Below are 27,562 nucleotides of genomic sequence, written 5' to 3'. Positions count from 1 at the left end.
TCGGCATCGCTGATTTCTACGTAGCAGTATAATTACAACTGACATTTCTCAAGTGACTTTCTATGACTTTTCGATGAAGATGGGAAAAGTGTTTGCAGTGTTCCTAGGTTAAGAGCAAGCCTCATTGACCTTTAGAGCTTCCTATTTGAATATGATTAGTTGATAGCCAAGTTAAATACCTGTGACATTTCAAAAACTGTAGTGTGAGAGTGAAATTTGCAATTGGTAAAAACACTGAAATTAAATGTAGGATTTAAACAACAAAGATTTCAGAGGCTACGTTCACTCAGCTTAGGCTTAACCAAGTCAATGAGAGGGCACATAAATGTCAAATTGTGGCATAACTGGAGCAAAGTAATTGGCAATAGAGCCATAGCTCGAGTATAGAAACAACGAAGGACATCTTTTAAAAAAAATTATTATTAGTCTGTGACTTTGAGATTTTCTGCCTTGCATGCGATATTTTGCAGATATTACAAAATATAATGTTCTAAAAGATTTGATTGGCTGCAAATAAAAGAAAAACAGCAAACAGAATAGGAATGCATTCAGCAAAATCAGTGTAAACTAGAGGATGACATAATGACAAGGACAAATAAACTACACAATAGTTTCCTCGTTTTAATGTCCATCTTTTTTAGTTTAAAGGTGAGCAAAAAGGTGAAGAAAAAACCTGATGCACTGCATCAATATAGGTTCTTTTCGGTCTGACTTTAGAAAAGCAGAGAAAGCTATGAAACCTTCAAAACTTTATCCAACATAAAATGCACTCAGTTGTGAGTCTACTTTGAAGTTGTGAGTCAGAACATATGAGTGCATGTAGGGTCTGCATGGTGCTAGCTCTGGCTTTTCATTTCTATTAAAGCAAATACTAAGTAGCCCGTGATGGCTGGACTTGCTACGTACGTTAATAAGAGACTAGTGACATGATGAAATTGTCAAGAAAGCACAGAAAGGTTCATCTAATGATATTCACTGAACAAATTGCTGTCTTCCTTAACGTTTCTGCCATTTGCTTGTTAGAGGAGCAGTTCAGAAAGGACTATTAGGTCTCATTAAGTAAAGATGGTATATAGATGGAAGAGCAACGCTGAAAATAGGTGAAATGGTAGCAGCTGGGAAATATAAAGTGAAGAGAATGCACTGATTTAGGGCTACAACTTGCCTCTTGTTTCTAAACCTTTTCCACACGTTTCTCCTGGTCCCGACAGCCCACGTCTCACAGATTCAGGAACTAGAGAACAGCTGCTCCATTTGTGCGTCCTCCACCTAGACCGAAACGCGAAGGAAGAAGAACGTTAGGCTGGCAGCGGCTTGTTACAGTTTTAAGTACAGAAACGCTAAAGGTGTCATTATATTCTTCTCAGAAGTGCGAGTTTGTAGCCGTGAACTGGACCACAGGCAGCACTGAATGTGGAAAAATGGAAGTGAGTGCCATTCTTGATTTTACAATGAAAATAAAAATATTATGGCATTGAATTTGTCCAGTTTGTGAAGGTCACATTGCTCTATTGGTATTTTATTGAAAACACTTCTGCTTGAATTCTTGGTGTTGGTTTTTTTTTTTTTTTTTGGGGGGGGGGGGGCTTATGTATGAATACTAAAATTAGGTACATGAATTCACATTAAATACTAGAAAAACTCAGTTAAACGCTTAACTGTGTGTTATGGTTAAATGCTCATTCTTGCACATGAATGGTTACTGTGAAGTGCATGTACCTCACCAGGCCAACTACCAACAACTTTCCAGCATATCTATTGCTAGTGGTGTTTGAGACGGAGCAGTATGCTGAAGAAATGAAGATATAGGTGTTTGAAGGAGTTTAAATCTGAGCAGATTTTGGAGGAAACCAAACTGGCAACAAATCTGAAAGCATCACACTGAGCTGAGACATCCAGCCATTGTTGGGAAGTATCTCCAAATGAGACTATTACTTAAAAGTAAGACCATGAAGCCAGCAGCTGTAAATGTTTCTCTAAAGGTGTTTTACATTTGTAATGTCATTTGTTTTTTAAGGTATTTGTCCTGCGATTCTATAAACAGTATTTATTTTTATTTTTTTTTCTAAGCTTGGGACATGGTAGTAGTTTGAGAATTTATGACGAAAACAGGTTGGCCTTGTACTCAAAACACAGATGAATAGTTAGATTTTTTAAGGAATATAGCATATCAAGCAGAGCAAATGAAGATGAACACATATTTTACCAGTCATACTCCTTTAGTGAATGTCAAATATCAAGTTTCTGATGTTAAAGCTTGTGGCTATGTTACATAGCTGAAGCTCATTCCCAGGTAATTACACAGGTCTGCAACCGAAATGGTAGTTTGGCGGTGTAAGGAGCTCAGATGATCGTGTCCCAACAGGTTTATTTTGTTCATAGCGAAAGGTAAAGAATCTCAAAAAAATTATGCATTTCATTGCTTTTTTAAATTTAAACTCCACATATTTTGCAAATAACTGTACATGATGAAGGGAAATGGAGATCATTTTTGCATTCCGCACCGTAAAAAACATAATATTTACCAAAACTATCCCATGCAGCTGAAATTTTTTTTTTATCAACCTGTGTTAGTATCATATTATCATTCAAAATTGCAATTTTATATTTATATGTGTTTTTAAACATGTATCGTAACATCTGAATATAAACCAGAATTTGTATTTACTTACCTGTTTATTCTTCCATCTTGTGCCATTAAAACTTCATCATTTAACTCTAATAATGCACCCTAGTCATGATTTCAAAAATAGCTCACTCACTTCTTACCGTGTGCTCTTATATGGCAGATAAGCTGAGTTAACTTGTCCTTGGATTAAAAACAGAAAGCAGTTCATTATAAATAGTGCTTTTACCTATACACTGGACATACACGAAGTGATTCACACTCTCTCTCTTCGTAAAGTGTGTCGGGACACTCTTGACCTCCATTAGCAGCCCTCTGAATGATGGTCCTGTATCGAGACTGTGTGGCAGCGGTTGCATTTTCTGTTAAACATGAAAGATAATCTTCACAAAAAGGCTGCGTTCAATGACAGATTATTTGCACAGCTGAATTTAAGTGAACATTTCCAAGGAGGAATAGGATGTAAAATGATACCGAGACAAGTGCCTGACAAATGTCTTGGTCGCAAAATAAATGATGCATCAATATCACCACTGTGCTCTAATATCTCAAAGAGGGGAAAAAAACAAGTGGTCTCGAAATTGTTCCGATGCTGATTAGCATGCCCTTGTAGCAGCGATGTCCTCCACTTCACTGCAGTCTGTTTTCGGACACACCACACTGTAATGGCTTCATTTGGCTCAGGCTCCAAGGCCCATTACACAGCACTAATTACTAAACATTGAAAATGGTGCAATTAAGAAAGAGATTACATCATCAACAGACCCAATGGACTACAGCATATTTACACAGATGAGATGCCTGCTCAATTCTTCTAAAAACAATTACATACTTTTTGATTTCTGAGACATTACAGTACACATATTGAAACCCATTAAATATCCATTATTTTCTCTCTATGTGCTAGGTTAATGTAATGGACAGTTAAAACTGTTGTTTACAATTAAATGTAATTCTTGACAACACTTTGCGTGTATTGCACTGTACATTTTTCTAAGAAGCCTCTTGCCATCATTGTAAGCATGTGAAGCCAAGTGCATCATATTTGAGTTCTTGAGATTTTTACGCCATCAGTTTTTTCAATGAAAAATCTGAATATATCGCATCGTACATTACATTTTCAAGCTATTCATTGCAAGAATGAAAAAATAAATAAAAATTCTGTATGTAGCAACTATGATACAAAGTAAAACCCATGTATGAAAATATATATTTAATTTTGAATTTTCTGGCAATTATTTTATAGGTCAGGCTTAAAGGAATAACATATACAGTGATGTATACCTTCTTGAAGTTTACCTTATACAATCTACTGATGTGTCTTGATGCATGCTCAATCATCCAGGTAAGTAAATCCCAAAAGAATGATTCTGTTCATCTGGACGTAGCGTTTTCAGACCAAACCAAACAACGTCATCAGGCTCCGCAGTCTATTTACATCTACAGGCCAGTGGTCACTATTTCAATGATGAGGATGTACACATCCTGGACAGGGAGGAATGCTGGTTTCAGCAGGGATTCAAGGAGGCTATTTACGTGAAAAGGGAAAGACCATCTCTGAATCGAGGAGGGGCCTAAGGGTACATCTTTCGCCATTTTACAATGCGGTGATTGCAGCCATTCCCCAACTCTCTGTGAATGGTACTCATGGTCATTGATCAATAGTCTTTGATCAGTAGTTGTTGATCAATGGTGGTGACAATTTGCATATTAATGATCAAGGAGCTGACCTCACAGCCCATTGCTCATTCAGTGGGCTAGGTTCAGTTATTGTGTAAAAGGTTGGGGAAACCTTCAGTCAGCTGAGACTGAAGAAGTCACTTTGATGAATGATGAAACGTTTCTCCCACAGAAAACGTTACGTCCAGATGAACAGAATCAACCTTTTGGGAATACACTGATGTCAAATTAAAATCAGTTTCTAGATAGATTATAAGTAATCAACTGATTACTTATAATCGAATCTATAATCTATCTATCTATTGTGAAAGTATGAAATGTGTTTTTATTTGAATAGGTTATTTGTGCTCCTGAAACAAGGTATTTATATATTCAATCCCAATATATTGATAATTTACCAATTTTAAAAGATTTTACTCTGGATACTGATTAATTTTAAAAAGACTTAAGCTATTAGAGAGGCAATTGTAAAATAAATTTCTAGAAAATCCTGTCAGTGAGCTACCTGGAAGGCAGGTTGATGGGCAAGTTGTCCATTCACTGAAAGGCGTCACAATGCAGTCTCTCTTGCAGGGTAGCAAACAAGGACGGACGGTTTCCGGACGGGAAGAATCTGAACATCTAAACATACAAACAAACAAACAGTGGTCTTAAATTCTCTTCAGCCCCCAGGTGATGAATGATAAATGTCCTGGGTCTCACTAGTAAGAGGATAGCGCAGTAAAACAAATGCCCTGTCCTTGACATCACACATCTCCCTACAGAAAACATGATTGATTACATGTGCCTCTGCCTGCATGCTCAAGCAAACGCTACACAAATATAGAAATTTACAGTGTTCTCACACATTCAGTTGCCTCCCAGTCTACAAATATTACTCATTAAAAAAAATAAATTCAAGCCTACAAAGTGCCTGCATGCTTCACAGTGCATTTTCACTTTTAAATCCCAGTTTTACTAAAACTAGACTAATCAATATTTCTTTATGCTAGATTTGTAGCCCACAGTGGCATCAACTAGTAATAATAATAATGGATTGTATTTATATAGCACTTTTCAAGGCACCCAAAGCGCTTTACAATACCACTATTCATTCACTCTCGCATTCATACACTGGTGGAGGCAAGCTACGGTTGTAGCCACAGCTGCCCTGGGGCAGACTGACAGAAGCGAGGCTGCCATATCGCGCCATCGGCCCCTCTGGCCAACACCAGTAGGCAGTAGGGTAAAGTGTCTTGCCCAAGGACACAACGACCAGGACAGAGAGCCCAGGGATCGAACCAGCGACCTTCCGGTTACAGATACGCTTCCCAACCCCCTGAGCCACGGTCGCCCCTAGTGGCAGTATGTAGGCAATATTTTTTGAACTAAAAATCTCAACAAAATATCAGCAATGGCAATGTATCTATAAATAGTGGAAACAAATTTATGATCAATTTAAATGTCCCAGTGAGTGGATTTATTTTACATATACAGAGCAGCCAGGGCCATTTTTTGTTACCAACAAGACAAGCGAAAGAGTGCTCCAGGGGAAAAAATCAATCAAACACGGCTGCTAATTAACCTGAGAAACAAGGATATGCAAACTGTTTACCAATAGATCATTCCTGCTACACCAAACACATCATTACCAGGTTTTAATGAGCATCTGACCGACTTTTAACAATTTCCTTGTCTTAATTCATGCTGGCACATCTCTTGTGTAACATATCTGTAACAGCCCTCTGGCTGTGTTGTGTTTTGTGTGTCGTGCAACCTTGAATTGGTGCGGATTAATGCAGCTATGTAAAATCAAGTAATTCATAAGCTTTGATGTCTTCATCAACCAGCAGCCAACTCCTGTCCTCAATGCACAAACACACATGAAATTTCACATTTTGTTTCAGAGCCAGTGACTTCCTTTGCCCAACAACCAGATCCAGGTCTCACTAGAGACCCAGCATGGCGCCACATCCTACTGACTGCAAAAATCCAGCACGCACAGCAATGAGATCAAAGTATGCCAAAGCATAAGGGGGAAAGATACATAAAACCCATCATTCCCCAGCTTTATCCCTACTCTTCTCTCTCTCTCCCTTTGCAGTGATGTATGCCAGAGGGCATGACAACGCAACAGAGCAGCTGGGGTATATTGTGTGGTTTTCCCAAAATGAGGGAGTTAGATTCACTGTCAAGGCCACAGTGTTCAGCATCATTATTCATTATTCATCATTATTAATAATATTAATAGTATGTGTGTGTACTGTATGAAGTTTCATCACTGTCAGTTTTATTATTTACACTGTTTTTCTGGGGGCTCTGTATTGATACCAACAAAAAAAAAAACAACGAATCTTTTTGTTGAGCCACTGCTCACTGCTGAGATTACTGCTCAGCATGAAATGCTAAGATGTTTGCTGACTGAAGTGACCCTTCAAACAGAGCAGCAACAGCTGTATTCTGAAACATTTTCCAACTCAAAGCTTAACAATTCAGAAATCAGAGTTTGAGATAAACAGGGGTTAACGCAGAATTGCAGCTCGCCTACCTACTCAGTTTTCCTTGCTTTTTTAATCCAGAACATAATCTGTTAGAACGTATAGAATGTGTCTTGGGTATAAATATAATTTATGTCAAATCTGCGTTTTTCGATAGAGTCAGACAGTCACAGCATAATTTGGAAAGATGGCAGAAAGACCCGACTTTGGTGCATAAATACACTAAAAAACTGACTCTTACTGTGGCGGCAGATAGGACAAGCATTAGAAAAAAAAAGCCTCTACACAATCTATTTTACAGCCCTGTCAATAGCACATCAAGCTAAAGAAGAGCAATCTTTGTGAATTATTTATAAATCTGTCTTCCTGCTGTGAAGATCACTATAACATCATTATAGTGACAGCACAAAAGCCCTTAGCAGAGTTTGATATTGTATTGCTGAAAGAGGAGTAGATAATGGTGGAGCAGAAGCAAAATGAATCTCTGGTTCACAAAAACAAATGAAAAGAAACACTAAACACACAGAAGGAAAAAGGATAAAACCAGACCTCAATACACAAAACTCTGGGATATTATTTCACAGTGAAGCAAGTCCTCTGGGTCATCTGTGAGTAACTAAAAGCATACGCTAGATATCTACAAGTAAGGCGGTTTTGGAAAATGGAGACTGTGTTCTTAAGTGATTTTTTTTGTAAGAGAAACATCCCATCTTCCCCTTGATTTTACAAAGCTCCTTTTCTCCTCACCTATAATTTAGCATTCATTTCTCTCAGGGCCTATTTTCAGCTGCTAAAAATAAGCAGAGCAGCACAGTAAAAAGATACTCTGATACAGAAGTGCAATTTTCATACTGACAAAATAAGTCATCTCCCAGAACTGAAGAATATACGTTGTATAATTTGAAAAATATCTCATGTAACTTAGTGGAGAGGGGTAGCATGGCTAGTGGCCTTAATGAGTGCCCTTCAAGTTTTAATTTTAATTACCATAAACATCAGGTGGGGGGCTGAGACCACATATTCACCTCATTTGTTCAAGAGCAAATGCACGGAGGTCAAATTGTGACTCATAACAAGTCTCGTGAATATCCATCAATATGTTGATGACACAGTTAATTACTCATCAGCACCCTATTATTTGGCAAAGACCAAAAAACAGCTTCTCAGGAGGAGAACCTTATACCCAATGTGAAACATAGGGATAGAAATGTTACAGTTTAAGTTGGCTTCACGGCCTCAGGGACTGTGTATTTTGCAGCCATTGATTCAACTATGCATTCTGCACCTTATACGAGTGCTTAAGGATAATCTGAGGTCACCGCACTACAAGCTTAAGCTGAACTTAGAAGTACATCTTTCAAAAGGATTATGATCCTAAGCATAATAACAAATACACAAAGGATAAAAAAGCCCAGTCAAAGTCCAGATTTAAATCCGATTGAAATGCTGTGTTAGGATTTGATACAACATGGAAGCAAGACAACGAACGGCATTGACATTATATAATATAGAAAAAAAATATAAAATAAAATATAATATAAATATATAATAATATAAAAATTATTATATATATTTTTTTTATATATTTTTTCCATTAAAGAGTTGACTTCCTGTTTTCAATATTCATAAATGCAGACATAATAAACAGGCAATTTCTGCTAGTTTCAAGATTGCATATTAAGAAATACAGTAACTCTTTTGCTCTACACTAAGAACTACATATAACTCAAGTGCTCAAATGTGACGGGCCAATGGAACTCAGACTACAAGAGAAACCAAATTTTGTAGCTGTCCTATGAAAATCTATATAAAGACATCTGTTTATGGAGAATATAGACACTATGTATAAGTGAGTTAAGTGTTTGCTAATTAAAATTAAACAAATTTTTTTTAAAAAGGGTAAAAAACGTCTATTTGATGTGCAATGGCGTGAAAAAGTGTTTGCCCCCTTCCTGATTTCCTTTTTTTTTTTTTTGCATTTTTACATCACTGTACTTACTTTTTCAAATGACTGGATATATAATTCTATATAAAAAAGTGACATTACAAAGAAAAATACTGAATCAGAGTACATAAAATTCAAAAAAGTCCATATATCAAATACTTTGCATAGACTCCACCTTTTATTTACGACTGGACCAGCATTCATCTTCACACAGATGACTTTGCGGATCTGAACCCCGACAGCACAGGTTATGGTCCCATTCTGGAGGCTGGTTCCATTGAGAGCCATAGAGGTATCCTCAATACATGGACCCCATGCTGAAGCTTCCCAGTGAAATACCACACAAGGATGGTCATTGCAGACTCTCCATTGCTCCAGAGCTGGACCCGCTGGACAAGCTTTTCCATCTGCATATCAACACATAAGAGTAGAAAATTGTGAAATACACAGAATGTACAACATGGCATTCAGAAAAAGCTGCACTAAATCACTCCAACACAGTTTCATTATTGTGCAGAGTACATGTGATTTGACCAAAACAAATCTAATGGATTCTCTTAAAGTACAAGATGTATTTGATCAATGGAAGGAAAAAAAGTGCCAATATTATCACTCTACCATGAGCTGTTTATTAACATACTGTAGCAAATATTTGTTTTTTGGGTTAGCTGAGCAAGCACTTTTCAAGTTTCAACTTCTAGAAGTTCAAATTACAAACTCAGTCACAGCAAGGCCACTGTGAAAGTCTTCCTTTGGTAATTCATTGACTGCCAAAGCACAACAATGTTTATGCTCTGTGTCCTGGTTAGTGTATGTGTATATATACATATAAAACCTCCAAAGTAATCATTTCTTCATTTACAGTTTATGTAAAATACCTGAGTTCTATGTATGCATCATTGCTTTCTGGCTAAAGGATTGTTTACAGTGGTGTTCACAGTGGTAATTTACTTTTGTTTTGGGCCTACAGTAGTCAGGGCAGAGACTCTCTGGTTGAAATGGAGGTAAAACATGGACAGCTCAGTTGATGAAATATGATAAATATGATATCTGGAGAGGGAACAGTAGTGTGCTGTGACTTATAGAAAAGTAAGGATGAGCTGAACCACAACCAAATATTGTATATACTTACACCTTCCAGTCCAATTTGTATTTCTCAGGGCTTCTACAGTATTCTGTCAGACGCTGTTACAAAAATGTATCCTTATAAACACAAATGCAGCATTAATACCCATGTATACATACCCACACACACATCAGCTCTGTCAGCAAGCTGATAGCCAGTAACATTGTAATAAGCAACATAGTTTGGAACCTGGCTTAATCTGTGAAATTCTTTCATCAGCTGTTGTTGCAGATATGCATTTAGTTACAGGGATTAATGGCTGCTAGCTGGCTGCCAAGGCTTTGCTGACTGACTTGAAAACACAACACAAAGTAAGAAAAGCACTGTTGGGAAGAAAAGAGTCTCTGATAATGAATGGTCAACTCAAACTTCAAATGTTTGTGAGATGAAAAACGACTAAATGAGACTCGCACACAAAAAAAACCCAGATAAAGGTTCGAGCTCAATCAATATTTACTCTTCTTATTTGCCGAGTCTAGTCTTGTGTTAGCCGTGGCATTCCTCAGTTTGAGTCCCTCTAACAATAGCACTATATCCCAAAGACACTGAGCTCCCTGCTAATGAAAATGTTACTGGATTTTTTCTTTTATATCTGTAATTACAAGCTACTTCTTAAAATCTCCAAAGATCAGTGTTTTCATGCTTTCTGTCATCCAGTCAGTGTAGTACTGAACCTCATAGATACCGAAAGGTATACATTATTATCAACAACTACAGTAATAATACAATATAATACATCTTCTTGTTACTTCTGCCCTTTTTTCTGCAGTATTTCAGATGAGATGACATGTTAACGACAGTTATAATCTAAACCTTTTCTACCTATTTGCCATATATTAATATCAGCTTTAAAAATCTAGCTTCATTAAAAGTAAAACCAAGTTAAAAATAACTCCAGTAAACAAAGCAAAGAAGTTCTTTATTAGTATTAGATGAGAAAGAGTCAAAGAGATCAAAGGGAATTTTGGATTACCTTTTTGTGGGATGGCTAAAACAGTGCGAGTGCGGCTCTGTCTACCCTCTGCCGTCTTACTGGCACAGCTGTGTGAGCAGGTGGACCAGGAGGACCAGGGGCCAACCACACAGTCTGCAGAACAGGGCACCTCGCAGGCTTCTTCTGCAAGTGGAGGGCCTTCCACACAGTAGGCATCGGGCACATCTTCTCCTGAAAAAGGCAAGATAACTGAAATCAGCCTAAAGGCTCAAATAATCCAATTGACACTCGCTACACTTAGTATCTCATCTTGATCTAACAGCTATCAGATAGGGAAATAACCTTGTGCAAACTAAACCAAAACACACTGGCGCTAGAATGAAATCCCAGCTGAAGTATACATCAAATAACAAATGTATATTAGAAGCAGAAAGTGGTATAACCCAAGGCCCTATGACTCTGGGTTGATCAGATTAAAACCTTAAAGCCTGGTCTTGCTCACATTAAATGCAGAGGTAAATGAACCCACAGCATACTGCGCTCCTAATACATCAGCCCCCTCCAGAGGATACCAGATCTTTCATCATGCTGAATGAAAGTATAAATGCAATTCACATGAAGTACAACACATAATGTGTTATTTGGTCAGCTACTTTATATTCTGTGCTCGTCTCAGTTTTACCATTTTTGTTAGGCCTGAATTATCTCTGAAGAACACCCAGACGTGCACTTGTGACACTGGACAAGATAATAAGTGGATCCTGCTGGATCTAGCTGACACAATTGACACATGTTGGTACCATTACATTCACTCTGTGACAAATTCAAGTCATGTCTACATCAGCTCTGAATGTGAACACATGGCAATGCACGTATAGGGGAGGATGATGTGTTTATTGCAATTTGGAGCACTTAGACTTTTTTCATTCTTCAAAATTAATCCCTAAAATTCTTTTTTTGTGCTATTGATAAAGTTTGCCAAGACCATGTTACAGATAGTAAAAGCAAGTAAGCGGGCATCCCTCCTAAGTGTTCTGTCAAACACAAATTTAATTTCATCAAAAGAAATTGTAAGGTCACTCCATTGGTATTCTGAGCTAGTTTTAAAAGCTATCCTTCAGCCTTCAGCCTTCATCTTCGTGTTATGAAATATGTATCGCAGCTGCTAGTTAACTCTTCTTTTACGAATGAAACAGCCACAGGAAACAAAGAGCAATTTCTTTCTACTTTGTTATATCTTTACTCCATTTTTTTACAGTTTATCTAGGTTGCTTTAATACGTCTTGGACCATCATTAAGGTGTGCAGTACAGTAAGTGCAATTTTATTAAGCCACAAAATGAATTACCTGCAAAAGTAAATATTCAACTCTCTGAAACTGTCATTGGCTTGAGTCATTCTTTGCAAACAAGATGGTCAAAATACTGGTCACTAGACTGCCATGTTGTCAGTATAATGGTGTACTCTGCCTATGTATACTCTTGCATACTCTTGCAAGGTTTGGCAGACAAAATGCAAAAGGCTCCACTTTTTTGACTCATATACAATGCCTCAGTTCAAGATATCTACCAAATATCTGCCAGGTCTCTCTTGGAAATGAGATTTTTAATCTCAACGAGAGTTATTTACCTGGATAAATAAAGGACTAATAATAATAATAATAAAAAAAATAGGATTCTTATATAGATTTATATAGAGAGAAATATAGAGAAAGGACTGTTGATTGCATTGTTATTTGCCACACACTGTTGCATGTGCAGTCTTTCCTGTATTGCAACATCATGGTTATGGGAATAGTATCAAAGATACAGTCACAAAAATAGTAAGCAAACAAAGAAAGAAAAAGAAACATAAAAGGTGAGTTGGGAATAAAAGTGAAAAAGACATGACCTTGCATATCAGTTCTCACTCGTTTTCAATAAGATCAAAGAATGAAAAATAAAAACAAGAAAACCTGCTTGATCCATCATGACAAGTGGCTCCAACATCGTCTGCATGACAATATCAATGACATGCAGATGTCACCAGATAACATGGAGACTGAACAAGTAGTTTTGAGAATGTCATTTATCAAATGAAAATTGCACAATAGCCATCGAGAAGAACTTTTACTGCATCTTTTAAAGCGTCCTTAAGCACCTTGAAAGGTACCTGTAGATTAAACATAATACAACAATAGCTTTCTTGTTAAACACTATGCACATAAGCTACTACTATATAGATAACCAGACATATGGTTGTATTTCCTTTTGGAGCTTTAAAAGAGTTTGCCATAGATTTCTCCAAGGTCTCTGTCCTAGAGAGACAGATCAATTTCAGAAACAGGAATGTCATCCTGTTGTCAAAACAATGCCAGCAGCTGCTGAAGGATTGTTTTCTGATATACACTCACAGAGAGAAGAATCATTAACTTGGTTGAACCCTGCCACTAGATCACGGAATATAGTTTAACAATAACAACCCCAGGGCAGATCTGTCATCAATTTGTCTCTTTTTTTTCATCTGAATCAAGCAAACAACCTTGATTCAGAGGAGGGCAGTAAACATAGAGAATGCAAACTTAGATGTTGCCTCATAAGAAAAATGTAAAAGACCCACCCTCGGGGAGTTTGGAAACTTTGTGGCCATAAAGTCAAAGCATAAGAGATCTCCAACCATCAAAGCAGCTAATGTGCATACAGCAGGAGTTAAAGAAAAATCAGCTGAATGTAACGATGACCCAAAGGCTACAGTGTGGGATACATTACGACTTTCATTAGCACAGATCAAAGTGGGCATAAGATGCAAACTTTTCCAAAAAAAATGTGCATAAACATTTGTAGAGCGAGACGTATATTTATAATACTGGACAAGTGGAAAGATGGTGGATGGTTATTACTGTAATGTTCACTAAAATTATATTTTCAACTAAAATTAAAATTTTAAGTAACGAGAACATAGGTTTCACGATGGTATATATATTTAAACAACTCAGAGAAGCTTTGGAGGCTGCAGCACAAATTACAATGATCTTTAACGCGATTGTTTTGAACTGACAGTAAGCTGTGTGGGAATCCATTGTCACTGTTTTGGTTCGCAGTGACTCCTACCCAGGTGATTATTTCAGGTATGCATGCTAAATGCAAAGACAGCATAAAATAGAGCAGGGCATGCACTATAGATTTCAGTGAATCAACCTCACTGACCCACATTTAGAGCAATACACACTAGAAATGCAAAAATGGGCAATGATATACGGCGGTACTTAAAAAAAAAGAGCTTTAAATGGAAAATGCAAAGCAAAAAGTTTTAGCTTAAAGTAAAGTAAATAAATATTCTTTGTTTGTTCTTTTGCTTTTACTACTTTTAGAGAAAGAGCAGAAGAACAACAGTTTGTTTTTCCACCCACTATTACCTTTATGGGCAGTGACATAATTTACATACAATTTACACTGCTTTACAAGTAGAGAAGGATCATATCTGCCTATTCTAAGCATGGACAAAGTCTTATATAGTTTGGAAGTTGAATTTCTGTTAAACAGCATGGACAAGAGTATGAATCTATCAGTAGATAGCAGACAGCAGCATGATTAAAACCAGACAAGTCTGTGCAATCAAGGTGTTTGCAATACCAAGAGGTCACTTAAGTCTACTAATTTTTACAAGGGCAAAACTTTTGCAGAAAGGCCACTGACAAGGGCGCTTTGATGCATTTACATTCCCAACTTTAGGTTTTAAATCAAACTAATGCAACAAAAAGAATATAAAAGCATGACACTGGCTCCAGGCTTATTAAAAACTGATTAAAACAGATGCATTATTGCCAAAGGTGGAATTACTTACTGTGCTTTTATAAACAATGGAAAATCAGTAATTCAACAATCTTTCTGCTTGAAAATCAAAAGGGTTTAATGCATGTATTAGCAAACAAAGTAACAAAAGACTCACAAAACCTTGCCTGAAAACACTGCCTAAAGAGAAATGACATGATAACATGAATCCAAAGTCACAACTAATGTATTTGTATCTATGTGTGAGTGTGTATGTATGAGACTACTTGTGTGTGTGGGGGTGCTCTGCAAATAGATGGTTGCCCTAGGGGTCCTTTTGCATTATTAATACAGGAATTGGGGCTCTTACTCAGATATAATATCACTGGCTCCTGCATGCAATTTCCACATGATTTCTATTCTGCTCGCCCACCCACCAATTAATTTCTTCATTGTTATTATTCTAGGAGATACTGAAAAAAAGTCCTCGCCTTTGCTTAAAAGTTAATAATCATATCCAATCTGTGGAGGAAGCTTTTAAAGTAGAGCTGGGGGGAGGCAAAAGAAACAAGGTGCATTGGATAAAATAGCTGTGAGCATCCAACAAACTACCCTGGGTCACTAATTATTTTCTGTGCTTTACCTGCCTGTTAAACGTGTAGCTTCAGCATTTCAGCAAAAGTTAGTCACTTTCAGCACTTCTCCTAAACATAGCTCCTGAATATTGCTGACCACTTGAGCAAGCAGAGTCAGAATGATGCTGACCACTGTGCTCAGTTATTAGGTCAGAAATGTCAGTTCATCTGTAGGTTTAAGTATACGCAGCAAAGATCTGCTGTATGCGGGTCATGTCAACTGCCAGTCACAGGTGCACTGCATTACACTGTGGTCTATGGTTACATCGAGAAATTGGACCGACTACTCTGGTCACCGTGCAATTAGTGGGAGCTGTCAGAACAAGTTTACTGTGCCAAAAAGCTAGAGGGTGAAGCTATCACATCTCTTTGCTGAAGTAGTTTTCAGTAAATAACACATAAATACAGTAGTAACTGTAGCCAAACACAAAATAGTAAATGTAGAACACAATAAATGAATACACTCACATGTACATTTGGCACTATTTAAAAGAAAAAATGAAGAATTAACAATTTTTGATTAAATAGTGTTAAACCAGTGTGACTGGTTGCTTCCACTGACAGGTCACAAATAAGCATAAACAAACACAATGGGAATAAGCTATGTGCAAACAAACATAGCATTTCAACACTTTTAGTAGCTGGTCCCACAAATAAATACAGTTAGTCTCAGACTCTCATTTTTTTTTTTTAGCTTTATTTAAAAACAGTGATCCTTGCTTACACAGAATCATTTTATATGCATGGGTTATTAGCAAAATCTCGTGAACACTAAAGTCAAACTCTTAAATATTTTTAGAAGTCAAAGTATCCCTAACCTACACTTCTAATCTAGCGTCACTGATTGGATTCCCCTGGTTCCAATTAGCTTTTGTTAATATAATTAACCTAGGAGTTTGCATAATTTTTCAGCCTATACTGGGAATATCTGTCTGTCTGCCTACCTGCCACAGAAATATTAAGGCATACAGTTAGCATGTGGTGTATAATTTAGCACCAAAACATACTTTCTACATATGATACTGATTGTGAAAATAACGGTATTACATGGCTACTTCAAATAGAACTTAACACTTATACAGCCACTAACATTTTCTGTGGGGGTTTTTCAGCTCTGTTTCTTATCTGCTTAACCTCAAGTGAATTGGGAAATACAAGATATCCGATAAAGCGCATTAATAAAACATATCTAGATACATGATCTTAGTATGTGATGCACCAAAATGATTCATCAGTAAACAACAGCGCTTTATTATTTTCACCACATGGTTATCCCTCTGGGCATCTGTCTGGTTGAGTCCCAAAAGTGTCCTTGACCACCCTTGTATCACTTAATTCTACTTCAGTCATACCAAAATGATTTCTGCTGCCCTAAAATTATTGCCATAATAGAATATATTCCATGGCAAAGACACGATTTAGGTGATATAGGATTTTTTTTTCCTTTGATTGCTTGAGCAAGCCTAGATAATCAGTTTAATCTCCATCAGATTAACTTAGTCAGAAAAGTGCAGTTTGTATGCTCTCTATAGGCTTAGACTTTCCTCACACAATTTCATGCATCCTCAGACTTGGAATGATTTTCGAACAGATTTTCTTTATGCTGGGAAACGGGAACAAAAAGCTCACTCAATCAGGGAGAATTTTTTTTTTCTTTTTACAAATCTCAGGGGTATCTGGCACATCACTGAATTTCATAATATTCAACTTATTATTTAGCTGAACAGAAATAAACCCAGCCACCCTATTCACAAGATTTATCCTCTTCTCCAAAGTGAAACTTGGGTCAAATGTAAGAAAGACTTCATTTGAAACTTTAATTGCTCATGTAATGTTACTGGAGTTGACAGCAGTTTATTTGTAGATTTTTTAAAAACACGGCAAACACAATCTGATGACAAAAAATTGAAGTGCTTTTTTCTATGGTTTCATACTCATATTGATTTATTATTGAAGAGAAGAGAGGCATTTTGGATATTCACTTTGCAGATATTGTCACCCAAAGGATTGAATGATGAACAGTTTAATGAGTGCATTTGTTTTGATTTGGGATTTGTATACTGTATATGGTAAAATGTTATACAACACTGATTTGTCCAAAGTATGAATATTTTTGTAAACTTTTATTTTATAATTGTCATAATTTTCTTAGTTTAAGTGATAATTTTGGAATATATATATAGATGGTTCGGTTTTCAAATCAGGTGGTGATTTTAAATGTTATTTGGGTTTTGGATGATGTCATTGACGATTCGAGTGGACTCATTAACTGATTGATTGCATGCACATGTGACGTCCAAAAGCCAGGAATGCCTAATTGGCTGAATTATACTCAATGTATACATATGTGCAAATGTGCATGAACAAGGTTTCTTTGTACCTGACAAAGGTCACACAGACCAAAACCCTGTAAAGGAATAAAAAATAATGAAGAGCAGGACAGTGTTCGGAGGTTATATTATATAGTTTTCCTGTAATTGATTGAGATGTGCAGAGATTACAAAAAGAAATGATGGTTATAAAATTTGAGAGGTTTAGTGGTATATAATGTCCTGATGATGTATATATCAATTTAATGAAAGAAAAGCTTCAGCTTACAATGGGGACACTGAAACTAGACCATAGTAATGGGCACTGACTGACTGACTTGTGAATTCCCTCCAACCTTCCACTTAAAATCATATGGTGAGTCAAGATAAGATGGAGAGTAGACATGGTCTGTTGTTTTTTCCTCTGGCTTGCTCTTTGTTATCCATAAATAACTCTTAAATCCAGCTCCAACATCAGAGATGAAAGAAGAGTTCCTTAAAATCTCCACCACCTTTGTAGACAAAGACAGCTACGTCAGCTAATGTATTTATGATTTAGTGATTACAAGATAAGCTGCTACTATTTAAAAAAATGTATGTGCATCTACAGATATCACAGCTGGTTACCGTTTCTGACAGCATATCAGATTATAGCAAACAATCCTTTAAGCTCTGCTGATATGTTACTACTGCCTCTCCATCTTCACTGCCTATCTCAGCCTGTCAGAACAAAAATGATTGAAACCCAGGCAGCAGTGAATACGTATGCAGGAATTCTCCACAGTCGGTCTAAACCTTCCTACTTCCTCAACTCCAGATCCCCATTGCTCTCTCCACAGGACTGCAGAAGAACTGGAAAATTCTACTGCAAAGTTTCTTTATAACGCACCACAGGAACCCGGAGATGCCGCAGGTAATGTCATTAACAACCCACCTCCACTGCTGGATTTCATGTGCTTTGATTGGTGTGCTTTGATTGAAAATATATGTAAATATACTGCTTGATCTATAACCATTAAAAATTGAATGCGTTTTATTTATGTTCTTTGTGTTTTGTCTTTCATTGTTTTACCATTTAGTCTGAGAGAAAATCAATGCAAGAAGAGTTGGTAAAGAGCTTTAACTGCTTTTATATACAGTTGCAATCAGAAAAGTCATGATAATTACAAGATTTTCACAATTTTTTAATGTTTTTTTAAAAAAAACAAGAATTGGGTGCGCAAGCTTTAATTTCTTTTGGCTATTCTATAATCAGCACAGTGTCAAACGTATGCATATACACAGCTGACATTTGCAATAAGTAGTGCTACACTGTTGTTTATCTTGACAAGGCCAAGGCCTATTAATTTCTCATTAGCTGGCGTGATTGACTACAACTGGTAGTTTCTCCGCCTGAAAACAGAGTGCCAGCATAAAAAGGATTTGTTTGATAGCACTCATTGGACTGACCAATACTTAGAACAATTGGAAAGTCCAGAGACTCCAACATCATCAGTTCAAACAACTGTACAGCAGCCTCACTGTCCACAGTGAAGTGAGTTTTACATAGCCATGAACTGGGAGGGTACCAGTCAAGAAAGAAGACCCTGCTAAAAAAGACGAAACGTGTGTAGTCCAAAACTACCATGACATGACGAGTGTGTGTAAACTTCTGACCACAGCTGTGTAAGGTTTATTTTTTGTTTCATATAATAAATTTATTGGCGATAACAGCGGAAGCTTCGACTACATCAGTGGCGTCCAAACCTAGGCGTAGGGGTCCGGTGTCCTGCAGGTTTTAGATGTGTCCTTGATGCAACACAGCTGATTTAAATGATTAAATCACCTCCTCAACATGTCCTGAAGTTCTCCAGAGACCTGCTAATGAACTAATCATCGGATTTAGGTGTGTTCACCCAGAGTGATATCTAAAACCTGCAGGACACCAGCCCTCGAGGCCTGGCGTTAGCCAAGGCTGATTTAAGTGAACCTTTTGTATGGTCTGCCCTCTTGTCACATACACTGAAAGAAATATGAGTCAAATGAGAACAAAACCTGAAGCAGAAGGCCTGATTAAAGCTGAGAACCACTATTATGATTTCTAATATTCTTGAGTATTTATTTATTTATTTTTTTTAATGTTCACCTAGATCAGTGGTATCCAAACCCAGACATCGAAGGCCTGCAGGTTTTAGATGTGTCCTTGATCCAGCTGATTCAAATGGCTAAATCACCTCCTCGACATGTCTTGAAGTTCTCCAGAAGCCTGGTAATGAACTAATCATTAGGGCTGGGTATCGTCACTCATTTCAAGAATCGATTCGATTCCGATTCACAAGGTTCCGAATCGATTCGATTTGATTCGATTCAATTTGAATTGGGGAAATTTTGCCTCAGACAGTCAGACATATTATAATTCAGATCATGCATCAGTACATTTCTATATTTTTATATCTAGAAAAAGAAATTTGACACTTGGGAGACAATCAAAGTTGTGAGCGTCACAGCAGATGCCTTTGTGTCAAAGTAGAGGATAAAACACAGAAAAACATGAAGGTGATTTTCCTGGCCTGGGATTTTATAAAAATATTCTGCAGTAGATCAAAAACGAAACAAACCCATTAATGAACATATGAACATTACCTGATGCTGCTGATGTGAAGCAGAGCAAAGTTACAGAGGTTTTATTAGAGACACGGCTGAGCATTTTGCTATTTTGCATAATTTAAAAAAGTTTAGTTCAGTATTGAACGGCAGAAATGAGGCTTTCTTTTCGGAAGTAAGTAAAAGGGGAAAAAAACAGCGTCCGACAGGCTGTAAGAACGGTAGACTTGTGCGTAACAAGCAAGCGAATAATGCAGAAAAAAGATTGTTAGAAGGGAAACTGATCTTGAAGTACAGAGAGAGAGAGAGAGGGAGCTGTGCATGTAGGGGAATTCATGACGATGTTTATGTGAAGCGTAGTTTGCTGCTTCTTTTGCTGCTGGTTCGGTCAATATTGATTGGAGAGAGATAAAGGCTGCAGCTTCAGAATCAGGGCAAAAATGGCGCAAACACAAAGTGCGGACCCACCGAAACATCAGAATCAGCAAGCTGTCGGCTTTCAGCTCGTGTCCGTGCCGTCGGGTGAGAAAGGCGACATCTCACTGATTCTGATTTGTCGGCGGGTCTACACTTTGTGTTTACGTCTTTGTGCAGAATCCGTGTTCCCGCTCTCATTTACTGTTTTAGCTGTTTGGTGGTTGTTGAAATTTTGTGAGGTTAAACCTGAGATTCTGGCATTTTGGGCAAAATAAATTTATATTAAAAAAATTGATTCAGGATTTTAATGAATCAATATCACGTTATCCAAGTGAGAATCGATTTTAATCAATAAATCGATAATGAAAACCCACCCCTACTAATCATTTGATTCAGGTGTGCTGACCCAGGGTGAGATCTAAAACCTGCAGGACAACGGCCCTCAAGGCCTGGAGTTGGCCAAGCGTTGACTAGAGGAAGATTTAAATTAACTCTGACATTATTAACTAATAAATACAGTTAGTCGACAGTCTTTGAGACTATAGGAATCTTTAATTAGCACTTCATTTTTCAAGGAGAGAAGCTGCCTTTATGCCTTTTCCAGCAGACAAAATGTCCATCATTATTACTTGTGTAATAGCTTAGACGCAGAGCTTGAATCTGATGAATCTGAGTGTGCAGTCAGACTGGCAATTAGCAGTTACTTTCTTCAAGGTCTGCTAAATTTTACCAGTACAGAAATGAAGAACATTTTCTCTCTAGAGACAAACCAGGATGTGATTGTGGAAAGGGGGGAGATGCTTGCACAAAATAAATAATGAAAAAAAAAATCAAAGCAACAAAACTTGTTCCATCTATAATCATCTATTTTACATCACTCATTCAAATAATAAAAACAATGTACCAACATTACTTGGTGTGATTATTATGTGGTCTCATAAACACATGAAAGCAGATTTGAATAATGTAAATATAGATTCCTTTCAGTGTCACATACTTCTATCAAAATTATATTTTTCATTATATTGTACTTTTTCATTCATGTCTATTCATTACAAATCGCTTATACCTGATTCCTCTAACACTTATTTTCTATTATGCATTTGTTTTATTCTAATATGAAAAGCCAAATTAGTTAGTATCAGGACCTTTTTTTGCATTTAACTGCAAGAAACAAAGTGTAATATTCTTATGACATTAACTGGTTTTCTTCCATGCAGTTGCAACTGTGAGAGTTTTTAAACAAAGGGGCTCACTTAAGAACTCAGCAGTCACAAGGCTGTCACTATGTGTGAAAATAACTCAAAATGCTAGAATCTTAAGTCCGATAAGCCAATTAAGGAGCAGCCACCAACTTTTTATAATTTCCATAGAAATCCACCACAGATAATTTCATGAGCCTTTTTCCTAAAACCTGGCAAAGCTCCCACTCTTAGCTGTCCTGTCAAAACTCATTAGACTCTCCTGTTGGCTAATTTATCTGGACCTTCCACTGCCTTCCTGATAAACACACACACGATCCATTTTGACAGAATAATAAAACACAGGCAAAAAAGGGTGCAATTAGATTTATAATCTATGGAGATGATCAATTAATGCTTGGTAGGAAGCTACAATTCTGACTTTTAATCAGGCCAATGTTTTCTGAGCCCACAAACGATGATGATCCCTAATGAATAATGCATGCTCCGTTAATGCTGATGTCCCCATCACCCAACATGAGGATATGGCTGATCACAACGGATCACATTATACTTGATAGTTTCTGCATAACTGATAAGATTGCATGTCAAGACCATAGCACTAATGGCTTTACCGTGAATTTGGATGATTTTCTAGTGATAGCTATATATAAGCAATATTACATTTAGTGATATTGTAATATTTAGTACATTAAGTGGATTTATAGTTAAAGGTAAAAAATAAATGAATACATACTATAACTAAATAGCAATCAATAATAATAAAAACCATAAAAGGAATTAATTTATTATGGTCAGAAACGGTTAAATCCGCATTTTGCCATAAATATGCAAATTCTTTTTCTTGCCAGCAACAGGAAGTAAATATGAAGTAAAGCTGAAGCCACTAACTAGCTTTGCTCAAAACCAGGATCTCCCCCACCTTGTATCAATACAGTCAAGGCTATTGCAGGCCTACTGTGTTCGTAGTGTTTCTTTCTAACCTCAATTTGGTGGTGCCCCGTTCTCCTGTGGAGTGAGCGCACAGCTGATTTCACTCAGCAATTAACCACCCTGTGCTATAAAAGCTGGGGAAGAGCTAATCTCTCAGTGTGGGCCAGCTAGTGTGGTGAGCTTTAGTGGCATGCATGCTTTGTGCTTTGGTAGTGCTGAGTTACTAGAAAGTAGTCAGTGCCTTCTGTTAACAGAAGTGCTTTTTTCTTTAGACTATTTGCCTTTTCTTTACTGGCTAACGAATGATTTGGTAATGCTTGACTGATAAAGCAGCATAGTCTTCTCATCTAAAAATCATTTCAAAGCTGAACCTTTTCATAAAATATAGATTAATTTTATTGCAGCTTTTGACTTTCACCTGGACATTTTATTGCTACTCCCCACATCCCCCACCTCTCCTCAGATATGTAATAATTTGGGGGCTCATCCAGGATGTGACTGAGAGTTCAAACAGCTTTGAACTTCTGTTACATTTTTCTAGCCACTGCTTTCGTGAGTATTGCTGGCTGGATCCTTGTTTAACTTTTGAGCTGCCTTTCTCTAGATAGAACAGGTAAATGCCTAGCTGAGCTGTCATTGCTCTCCCTTTAGGCACTCCTTTGTTATTTTGCCTCGTTTCAGAGTTATCTTGGACAAGAATGAAGTCTCTGTTGAGGATTCAGCAATTCAAGACTCTAGTCACTAATGTCCTTGCCTTTTAAAATGCCTCAGGCATGGGATGCTCTAGAAGATAGTTGAGTTAAAAAAAATGTAAAGACAGTAGAAGGTGATTATTCAAAAAGTAAAGTATTCATTTTAGTAATGAAGGTTTTCTACTTGGAATAAGGCGAAACTGAATTAAATGACCGATTTTCAGTCACAATGAAATGCATTTAATATGTGACAGGAACGGTTTATCTATGAAGAATATGTGAAACATTACCTTTAGCGTTGACACAGGTCACATTCTGGATCGCAGCTCCAGGACCGCAGGAGTTTTTGGTGGGAATACATCTTCCCTCTTGTTGGACCTGCCACAGGTAGCAGGCAGGATCGTCACAAGGAATGAACTCCGTCAGATGAGGGCATGTCCCCAGAGTGCCACTAGACTCCCACAGCACTTCTCTCCTCCTCTGTCTGAAACCTGATGGAAACAGGTGATGAGAAAGTACAGAAGAAGTTATCCGAGAAACCCTGATAATATAGTTACTATAGTATTCATAGACTTAAAGTCTATATATGTACATTGCTATTCTTCTTATCAGATGTTTCTTGCTGATGGAAAGCTGAACTAATCACAAGAACAAGCAAATTGCTAAGTCATGGCAACAGAATACCAGAAACACCATTGTTCTGCAAGGTAAAATAAGCATTTTTGTCAGTCTGGTAGATTTGAAGAGAGTACTATTATTACCATTATGGCTTTCATTCCCCACTGGAAAGGACTGTCTGACAGCAGAGTAAAGGGGGCAAATATCACAAAGATGATATACACTAAAACAAATATTGATTTCTTTCTTTGTTTTAATATTAGGTGGGCATAGGGGTCGGGTGCATTGTGAGCCGGGTGGCGGCCAGGAGCGGAGGCCCTGGCGGACCGACCCCCGGCTGCCAAGACTGGCAATAGGGACATGGAATGTCACCTCTCTGGTGGGGAAGGAGCCTGAGTTGGTGCGTGAGGTTGAGAGGTACCGGCTAGATATAGTTGGGCTCACCTCTACGCATTGTCTGGGCTCTGGAACCAGTCTCCTGGAGAGGGGCTGGACTCTGTCTCAGTCTGGAGTTGCCCCTGGTGAGAGGCGGCGGGCTGGGGTGGGTATTCTTATATCCCCTCGGCTTGCTGCCGGTACGTTGGGGTTTTTCCCGGTGGACGAGAGGGTTTGTTCCCTGCGCCTTAGGGTCGGGGAACGGGTCCTGACTGTCATCTGCGCTTATGCGCCGAGTGGCAGTTCGGAGTACCCAGCCTTCTTAGAGTCCCTGGGGGGGGGTGCTGGAAGGTGCTCCACCTGGAGACTCTGTTGTCCTGCTGGGAGACTTCAATGCTCACGTGGGTAACGACAGCGAGACCTGGAGGGGCGTGATTGGGAGGAACGGCCTCCCTGATCTGAACCCGAGCGGTGCTTTGTTATTGGACTTCTGTGCTAATCACAGTTTGGCCATAACGAACACCCTGTTCGAACATAAGAGTGTCCATAAGTGCACGTGGCACCAGGATGCTCTAGGCCGTAGGTCGATGATCGATTTTGTAATCGTATCACCAGACCTGCGACCATATGTTCTGGACACTCGGGTAAAGAGAGGGGCTGAGCTGTCAACTGATCACCACCTGGTGGTGAGTTGGATCAGGTGGCGGGGGAGGACGCTGGACAGACCTGGTGCACCTAAACGCGTAGTGAGGGTGTGCTGGGAACGTCTAGCAGAGGCCCCAGTCCGCGAGATCTTCAACGCACACCTCCGGCAGAGCTTCAACAGCATTCCGAGGGAGACTGGGGACATTGAGTCCGAATGGACCATGTTCAGCGTCTCCATTGCCGAAGCTGCTGCATTGAGCTGCGGCCGCAAGGTGGTTGGTGCCTGCCGTGGTGGTAATCCCCGAACCAAATGGTGGACACCAGAGGTGAAGGGAGCCACCAGGCTGAAGAAGGAGGCCTATCGGGCTTGGTTAGCCTGTGGGACACCGGAGGCAGCCGACAGGTATCGACAGGCCAAGCGGAATGCGGCTCGGGCAGTGGCTGAAGCAAAAACTCGGGTGTGGGAGGAGTTCGGAGAGGCCATGGAAAAAGACTTTCGGACTGCCTCGAAGAGATTCTGGCAAACCGTCAGGCGTCTCAGGAGGGGAAAGCGGTGCTCTACCTGCACTGTGTATAGTGCTGGCGGAGCGCTGTTGACGTCGACTGAGAAAATTGTCGGGCGGTGGAAGGAATACTTCGAGGACCTCCTTAATCCCACTGACACGTCTTCCGGGGAGGAAGCAGAGTCTGGGGATGAGGGGTGTGACCCACCGATTTCCGGGGGCGAGGTCACTGAGGCAGTTAAACAACTCCTTGGTGGCAGAGCCCCTGGTGTCGATGAGGTCCACCCCGAGTTCCTGAAGGCTCTGGACGTTGTAGGGCTGTCTTGGTTGACACGTCTCTGCAATGTTGCGTGGAGATCAGGGGCAGTACCTGTGGACTGGCAGACCGGGGTGGTGGTCCCCATCTTCAAGAAGGGGGACCGGAGGGTGTGTTCCAACTACAGGGGGATCACACTCCTCAGCCTCCCCGGGAAAGTCTATGCCAGGGTGCTGGAGAGGAGGGTTCGTCCGCTAGTCGAACCTCGGATACAGGAGGAACAATGCGGTTTTCGTCCTGGTCGCGGAACACTGGACCAGCTCTTTGTTCTCTCGAGGATACTTGAGGGTGCATGGGAGTTTGCCCAACCAGTCTACATGTGTTTTGTGGACCTGGAGAAGGCATTCGACCGTGTCCCTCGGGGCGTCCTGTGGGAGGTGTTGCGCGAGTATGGGGTGTCTGGCCCATTGCTACGGGCCATTCAATCCCTATACAACCGTTGCAAGAGCTTGGTTCGCATTGCCGGCAATAAGTCGGACTCGTTCCCGGTGGGTGATGGGCTCCGCCAAGGCTGCCCTTTGTCTCCGGTTCTGTTCATAATTTTTATGGACAGGATTTCTAGGCGCAGCCAAGTGGCGGTGGGCTTTCGCTTTGGTGGCCTCAGAATCTCATCTCTGATTTTTGCGGATGATGTGGTTCTGTTGGCTTCATCGGGTGAGGGCCTCCAGCTCGCACTGGAGCGGTTCGCAGCCGAGTGTAACGCAGCGGGAATGAGGATCAGCACCTCCAAATCTGAGGCCATGGTTCTCAGCCGGAAAAGGGTGGAGTGCCCACTCCGGGTCGGGGATGAGTTCCTGCCCCAAGTGGAGGAGTTCAAGTATCTCGGGGTCTTGTTCGCGAGTGATGGGAGAAGGGAGCTGGAGATCGACAGACGGATTGGGGCTGCGTCTGCAGTAATGCGGACGCTACACCGGTCAGTCGTGGTGAAGAGGGAGCTGAGTGTAAAAGCGAAGCTCTCAATTTACCGGTCGATCTACGTCCCTACCCTCACCTATGGCCACGAGCTGTGGGTAGTGACCGAAAGAACGAGATCGCGGATACAAGCGGCGGAAATGAGCTTCCTCCGAAGGGTGGCTGGCCTCTCCCTTAGAGATAGGGTGAGAAGTTCGGCCATCCGGGAGGGGCTTAGAGTAGAGCAGCTGCTGCTCCACATCGAAAGGAGCCAGCTGAGGTGGTTCGGGCATCTGGCAAGGATGCCCCCTGGGCGCCTCCTGGGCGAGGTGTTCCAGGCATGTCCCACCGGGAGGAGGCCCCGGGGCAGACCCAGGACACGCTGGAGAGATTATATCTCTCGGCTGGCCTGGGAACGCCTTGGTATTCCCCCGGACAAGCTGGAGGAGGTGGCTGGGGAGAGGGAGGTCTGGACCTCTTTGCTTAGGCTGCTACCCCCGCGACCCGACCTCGGATAAGCGGATGAAGATGGATGGATGGATGGATTCTTTTCAGTGGCCAAACTATGTTTTGCTGCTGACCCCATTCACACCAGTACACTACTTTGTTTTTGTGCTGTTACTCGTATTTGCTGCAACAAACTTGGTTGGGGGCTGCAGGCATTCGTTTACAGTAGATAATATGCCAACAATAGATACCACATAAAATTCCTGAAAAGAACAAAAAAAAGCTATAATTGTCTTAAGAAAATAATACAAATTAAATGTAAATAATAAAGAAGGAGAAAATGTACCAGTTTTACTGTTGATTCTAGACAAGCAAATCTTACTGCCCTATCGCCATCTCAGGATTATTTTTATTTTGAGAATGTCATTAAACACATTTAAATTTGGAGTTTCTACGAGTG

General features: G+C 39.5%; 1 protein-coding gene across 1 annotated transcript in view; it reads right to left on the bottom strand.

The window, feature by feature from the left end:
- The window catches only part of thsd7ba (thrombospondin, type I, domain containing 7Ba), a 201,625-nt gene that overhangs the window by 66,057 nt on the left and 108,006 nt on the right, over positions 1–27,562 (bottom strand). The window contains exons 8-13 of the mRNA XM_076875192.1: positions 23,598–23,798; positions 10,828–11,019; positions 8,904–9,135; positions 4,812–4,927; positions 2,856–2,988; positions 1,166–1,269 (exon numbers count right to left, since the gene is read on the bottom strand). Of these exons, the coding sequence (XP_076731307.1) occupies positions 1,166–1,269; positions 2,856–2,988; positions 4,812–4,927; positions 8,904–9,135; positions 10,828–11,019; positions 23,598–23,798 (978 nt within the window). The remainder of the gene's footprint in view (positions 1–1,165; positions 1,270–2,855; positions 2,989–4,811; positions 4,928–8,903; positions 9,136–10,827; positions 11,020–23,597; positions 23,799–27,562) is intronic.

This window comes from Maylandia zebra, linkage group LG16 (assembly GCF_041146795.1).
Source record: "Maylandia zebra isolate NMK-2024a linkage group LG16, Mzebra_GT3a, whole genome shotgun sequence".
NCBI lineage: Eukaryota > Metazoa > Chordata > Actinopteri > Cichliformes > Cichlidae > Maylandia > Maylandia zebra.
The sequence above is the reverse complement of the archived record's forward strand: the minus strand, read 5'-3'. Positions and strand labels throughout refer to the sequence as shown.